This window comes from Dermacentor albipictus, chromosome 6 (genome assembly GCF_038994185.2).
Source record: "Dermacentor albipictus isolate Rhodes 1998 colony chromosome 6, USDA_Dalb.pri_finalv2, whole genome shotgun sequence".
Lineage (NCBI taxonomy): Eukaryota > Metazoa > Arthropoda > Arachnida > Ixodida > Ixodidae > Dermacentor > Dermacentor albipictus.
This window is the reverse complement of record NC_091826.1, coordinates 57679308-57686257: the sequence shown is the minus strand read 5'-3', so window position 1 is coordinate 57686257 and position 6950 is coordinate 57679308. Positions and strand designations below refer to the sequence as shown.

General features: G+C 47.5%; 1 protein-coding gene across 1 annotated transcript in view; it reads right to left on the bottom strand.

The window, feature by feature from the left end:
- Positions 1–2303: 2303 nt before the first annotated feature.
- The window catches only part of LOC135896118 (protein tyrosine phosphatase domain-containing protein 1-like), a 117857-nt gene continuing 113210 nt past the window's right edge, over positions 2304–6950 (bottom strand). Inside the window, exons 11-12 of the mRNA XM_070520963.1 lie at positions 4810–5109; positions 2304–3417 (exon numbers count right to left, since the gene is read on the bottom strand). Of these exons, the coding sequence (XP_070377064.1) occupies positions 3055–3417; positions 4810–5109 (663 nt within the window). The 3' untranslated portion in view covers positions 2304–3054. The remainder of the gene's footprint in view (positions 3418–4809; positions 5110–6950) is intronic.

Genomic DNA, 6950 nt, shown 5'->3' with positions numbered 1-6950 from the left:
CGGACGCAAACATGCTTTACCGTAGCTCACCTGCTTAAGCTGGAAACTTCATTTCCATCAGCCTTGATAACTGAAAGTACAATTTACAGCGTTCTATCGCGGTCAGGTATCCCAAGGCACCCGCACTGAAAACAAAGCACATTTAACAGTGAGCCCATTCCTTTCTTTCCTTGAAATACTCTTCAACGTACACTCATGACCACTATTAAAGGGAACACCTCATCCATGCTCAAAACTGTGAAGAATGCTTGTTCCTGTTACTGAGGGCCTGTAAGCAACCACAGGCCACACTCTTCCACAGAAAAAAAGCTCCTCAACAAATATCAGCAAGGGTCGCTTGAGCATTCGTTTCTGCTGTAATCGCTGCTTTCAAAACCAATCGGCCACTTTTCACAACCTTTTTTTTTTAAATCTTTCACGCCTTTTACAACCCTTCATACGCGGACCACCCTGTGAGCAGTGAGCAGGTGCTCATGCGGCAAGTTTTGGTTCAAACGAATAAAGCACCAAACAAGGTCATACGCATGACGAAGAAATTGAATCGCGCAGGCACAAGATGTAGTAGCCCTTTTTACATACAGGGGCTTCTGAAGACTTGGACTCTTATGCATACAGAAGACGTGGCTTAGCGTGTCCAAAAGTGCGTATTACCAACTCCTTAGCTGGAAGAAAATACAGCATTGATGTGGATATACAGAGGCTGAGTGGCCAGTGATTCGTTATATTACATATGTACAGTGAAGATTTTCACAGGCTGCTTTGACATGGGAATATATAACATGGTAGACAGAAGAAAAAGTTACGTCCACCGCAGCCACGGTATGCCTCCTAACACACTTCTACCAAGAGATTTTTTTACATCAGTACTTTTTGAGAAATGTGCGGTTCATGAATTACTGGACAAAAAATCTATGCAGACAGTCTTTCGTGTTCGCTTTCTTATCATACAAGTGGTTTCGGGCTAAGATTTACCTTTGCAGTACAGGACAACCTTGTTCTTCTGTCAACTTCTTCATTTAAGATGAATATGAAAACATCGCGTATTCCACTTCTGAAAAATGATTGACATTTTTGACTGCCTACACAGTGTTTCTTTTTATGTTTTGTATGTCTGCTTGTTTGGTAATGAACAAGTGCAGGAAGGAGATCCAATTTGTTTCTGTAGTAGGCAGGAACTAATTCTTAGAAAGGAGCCCACTTGTTTCTACATAAGGAGTGGGCGCATAAATATAAGAGACAGTTACACCGCTTGCCAACAACTTCCCTCTTCTGTGTTTATTGCTAATCGGGCTTTGTACTGTCGCCGCATTCGCGGAACTTAATTAAGCTGACCTCGTTTTGCCACAGGCAGAAGCTTCCAGCAAAGCTTATTGCTCTTTGGTTAATTTAGCCATTCATGTATTTTTCTTTGATTTTGCACGCGGCACTACTTCAAGCCAGCGACTTCGCTACCAGAGGGATCGTTCTTGAAATCTACAAAATATACGTAACTTGGCTGCAACATATACCTGGGCTTGCCACCCGCAGCCCTGCTTGGAGTAGAAGCGAAAACATTTAGAACCTTTTGTTTTCAAGCGCTTCACTATCGCGGAGGACCATTATACCGAGCGGTGAGACGAGCATTTGAGCATGATGCTACAGAGAGCGTACCATGACGTCTACCGCTTTCCTGACACCTACATCTTCTTGGACACAGATAAAACCGTCAAAGACAGCATTGCCAATGATTCCTTTTTAAACAAGCTTTGCGGGCTGGACCCGTCAAAGTATCTACGTAATAACTTTCATCCCTTCTTAGAGCACTTACGTGGGCTCCAAGCATCTTAATGCGTTGGTCAAAGCTTTCTACAACGCTTTCGTTTTCGTTTTTTTTTTTTCATTTCTTACCATAAGTCATAGACATATTTGGTACATGTGTTTCCGCACAGTCGGTCACATGGCCTGCCATACCCTTCAGTATAGTGAACGCACTAAGCGCAACTTCGGCAAAAGCCGGAAGTGCATGACCCTTCGGTTGCACCCGAGTTCTTACGAACATTCTGAAAAGGCACCCCGCTACCTAATGTGAGCTCAGCTGTGAACGAGTAACGTTCATTATTCTCAAGCGAAATGATAACTGGGGAGTCCGATGACTTATTGTGCCCTCCGCCATTTCGGAGAGCGTGTAGTCTAAATCAGTTCTTTCGGCTGATATATCTGAACCACCGTTCCCCCTACTGTCCCTCATTATTATTGGCGTCAATTACACCGACCGGCCGTTCCCGCTGACAATGTAGACGGGAGGCTGCTAAACATGCAAAAATAAATGGTTTAAGGTATATTTGCAACGGAAAGTATACCATTAATCAGACACTCACTTCTGTAAATATGCGACTCCATACGTCGCCTTCTCTTCAAGGCGTAGTACAACTAAAATAAGTCATCAAAAGCCGCGATTACATGTGAGAGCAAGTCATGAAAATAACAGCGCGGTAAAAAAAAAGAACCTTTTAGCCGCGATCAGTACCACTCGCGTGACGAATCAACCTTAGTGAAAACGTCCATAATGCCTTCTGTAATGTGCCTCAAACTTTCTATCACTTTGCTAGGTCTCCTGCGGCACGTTTTTTTCGGAAGCCTGAGTACGGATAAGCTTAACAACAATATTAAATAGAAAACATTGGCTTTTCGGAACAGTGGGAATGCGAACGCTAATGTACAAGAACGGCCCAAACGCATGTAGTCGTGGATCTGGTAGACCAAAAATGAAGGTACTTGTAACATCGTCACGTGCTAAGTGATACTCGGTAGTTCACGTGCAAGGTCTCGCAGCCAACGAAGCTCCCCGTGAACCTCCACACAACAAGGATCCGCTCGCTCGAAGTCTTCATCATCAATAAACGGCATGAGAGTTCAGTCGCAGCATCGGCACTTGCGTTTAATACACCATCCTCGAGCGGCAGCTCCTGGAGGCTTCGACCTTTGAACCGGAGGCGCGCGAAAGCGTTCCACGGACAAGAAAGCTTGGCCCGTTTCAGCTGACCATGCATCGGGAGTGTGCAGTCGCGTCCGCCGCTACCTGGCGATCGCCGACGCCATGATGTTGATTCCGCGAAAGTTTTTTTTGTCCGCAGAAGTGGAAGCACCGTTGGTGAGAGTCCCGTTCTGCTTCTGCGTGGGCGTGGCGTGGCTCACGGAGGGCGGGTCCGCGATCACGGCGTCGTGCAGCACCTCCATGAACTCGGTGGCCCGCGCAGCGGTGCCGGTGCGCATCTTGGCCCAGCCGGCCACGGCCGGACGCTGGATGCCGTCGATTGACAGCGTCTGGTGGCACAGCGCGCTGGTCAGCCGTCGTATCACGTTGCGCCTCTCCACCGGTGTGGGCAGCTGTAGCCGCGCCACGAATCTCACGAGGTACTCGGTCGTGAAGCGGGTCGCCTGCGGTTGAGCACGAGAAGCGATGTGTACAGCCTCTGTCAAATGTCCCTGGGCCACTTCTACGTGCGAGCGAAGCTGCCGTGGCAGGCTTACTGTGACGCTTGTGGCATTGAATACAGATGTACAACGAAAGCTTAAAAGGAAAAGAAGCTCTAGCTTGGCATAAGCCGCTAGAGTGCTCTATTTCTGTTCGCCGCGAAATGATGTCAACAAAGCGGAAAAATTAAAGATCAAGCTTCTTTGGATTTCACTTCCAGATGCAACGCCGTTGCGGTCAATGCAACGAGCCTATCCAAAAAACTCATACGCCCCGTATCCGATTATCCCGTATGAGCATATGTGGATCCCACAAATAACCCGCATATTGCCACATCATATGGAACATGTGTCATACTGGTTTTTCTAGTACATCGTCATATGCTCAGATAATCATATGCGAAATGGTGTTCCTCTCAATGAATAAAGTCGTGCAAACAGCGGGGAATCGGATATCCTTGTTCGGAACGGAGCGCGTTCGGTCGCTGCAACGTCACAAAGTGGTCGATCCGCAAAATTTGTGAGAACGGGAGGGAGATAGCAGCCAATCGGCAAGCGGTGAGCTTTCCGCAAGTTTACGTGCCTCACTTGTCGTCTATTTGGGGACAATATACTACAAAACGAAATGTTTCTTGCCTTCTAATGAATAAAATTTTTATGCGAAAAAAAATATTTCTTTCTCATCAAGCTTCAACGCGTTCTCAAGTAAGGATACCTATGACCACTACAATTTAATACTATTAGTTTCTCTGCATGGTCGCTATTTGGCGTCGCGCTCACCGAAAAAAAAAGACAATGACGATAACAGTGGCACGCTTTTCATGAGGCAACAAAGGCAAGAACACGTCATGGCACAGCTATGTCTATCTCGGCCCGTGTACGCGTCACAGGAAGCTATCCGAAACGCACCGTCCACTTCGCGAAACGAAATCGACGCCGGAATTCGCTTTCTGCCATCTCTTCAAACGTATTTCGCACCTCCAACCGCTCCGCTTTCTCCTCAAGCAACGCGAACACAACAACCCAAGTTCCCATTGCAAGCTCGATTTCCTCGAATTAGACTATTGATTAGATCCGAACGCAGCCGCCGTTTGTATCCAATCCAATCCACCAGACGTGCACAGTGATCGCTCGAACGGAACAGTTCTCGTCGCGTTCTGCTCCTAGTAGACGACGTGCTCGGTTGCAAAATGGTTGTCGCGAGCGTGCCGTCACTATAACGTCACCAAAAACGTGGCCGCGACCCTCGGCAGACGACGTCGGCGCGGCCTAGGCCAATCGCGCGAGGCGTAACTGAACGCGCGTTCCGAACAACGAGCTCCGATCGCGCCCCAGTTGTGACGCAAGAGGCGGTACCTTGTTCAGCTTCTGAAGAACGGCGACGGGGTTCGTCGGCCGAACGACGACCGACGTCAAATCCTGCTTGCTCAGCACGGGCTCCTTCAGCTCGTCCAGCCAGAACCAGAGAAGGCCCGCCAGGATCACGGGGTCCTCTTCGACGCTCACCTTGGCCCACGCGGTGCCCCTGGTGTTCAGCTCGCGCTGGTACTTCCGCAGCCGAGCCAAGTACGCGGCTCCCAGGAGCTTGTGCTCCAGAAGCAGCGCCGAGGCTACGTCCGATGGGGACAGGGCCACCGACGAGCACCCGGCTTCGTCCTTAGTGGAATCAAGGGCGATGTAAAGGGAAAGGGGGACGGAAAGATTAAAAGAACAGAAGGTCCACTGGGGATATCAGTCGCTCGCTCAGTCCGGATCACAGACGCTGACTCAATCCGGTCGCGTTCAAATATCGCAGCAGCGCTTTTGTGGCCTTTTGTAGCTGTGATATCCCCAGTGTAGGGTAGCCAACCGGGCTCAGTCCTGGTTAATCTCCCTACCTGTCATTTATCATTTTCTCGCTCTCTCAAGGGCGATGTTAAAGCCAAGAACTCCTAAAAGGATGTTTCACTTCAAGAACCAACTCCAATTATTCAAATACGTCAAGGCCGGCCCGAATTTCAGAATGGTTTTCTTCTAAATGCTGTTGGCCCTTGGCCGGCCGGCTCTGCTAACGATATGTCCAACATCGGGAATGGGCAGAATTTTGACTTGGAACAATTCTAGCGTAGTAATTCTTTTATGAATATGCGCCCTGAAACGTAGAAATGCTCTCATTAGGAAACCGCGGCACTGATATGGAATAATTTTGTTGGATTTAAGAGAGACACCTGAACTCTAACAACTGCAGAATGCAAAAATTTGATATAAAGGGACACTAAAGCGAAACCGTAAATCAGTTTAGACTAATCAAGCATTGTTTGAGAACCCTGCAGGCAATAATTTAAAAAGAATAATTTGATTATTAGATGAGAAAATGGAGGTCCAAGTATCAATATTTCAATTTCGCGCTGAAACCCCAGCGCCGGTACGTCAGCGTGACGTCAGGGATTCCAGAGAATGTTTTCGCATTTGGGCCGCGCTGGCTGAATAAAGGTTCCCGAAACATGGCATGTTTAATATTTGGCTCCTTTAGAACACAATGTAGTCAATCTGTACAACTATATATATTTATTAGGCCCTAGAAGATGCCAGCAAAATCCAAAACGTCACAGCCCACAGTTGCGGGAACTTAAGTAGGCGTCGCCACCCGTATTTCGTTCTAGCGCTTTTTCTGGCTTGCCAAACGTCTTATCGTTGTAAGAGTGTTGTTTTTTGGGTTGTAGAACGGTAATTTACTGATGTAGAAGAAATCATTTTTCACTTTAGTGTCCCTTTAAGGCCTCAACTTTCCTTATATATTATAATGGCCGAAATCGATCGCTATAATAAAAACGAACAGCACAGTTTACAAATCCCTAGTCAGTGCTAATAACTTGTGTAAAATTTTTGCAATGTGTACGACTCAAATTGGTCGTATATAACGTCAATTTCTCCCGCTTTACATGACACATCAGATGCAGTTTGCAGGATTCTGATATCGCTTTTTAAGCGTGAAATGCTTTGAGTTCCCGTTGTCGGCGACTTTCACGTGACCTTGAGCCAAAAGACAGAGCCGTTATCCTGGCAAGTTCCGAGGACAAAACGAGATCATCCGGGCAACCAGTCAAAACTTACGAAAATGCTGTTTCTGGCCCCAACACTTCGTGCAGGACTGCATTACATATGCTAGTCACTACCCAAACAAATTCCAAAAATATGACTTCCGAGTTCTTCCTAATGTCTGTTCGCAATATCACCCAAGCTGTAACTTCTACTACGCGGACGTTTTATTTGTCATTTCCAATAGGCGATGTTCAAAGGGCAGCTACAGCGCACCATACACTTTATTGTCATCTTTCGGCGCTGAAACAGGGTTGCCTGTGCTCTTTTGAACGCCAGTGGTCCATGAGTTCCACGGCGCGGTTTTGCGTCGCGTCGAAGGATGGCGCCAGGCTGCGTGGCGCTTCCTTTAGGCGCCTTTCTTCTAGCTGGGCAGTGCCTCTGTCTCCCTGGCATCTTTCGCTGCCTGTCATGCTGCC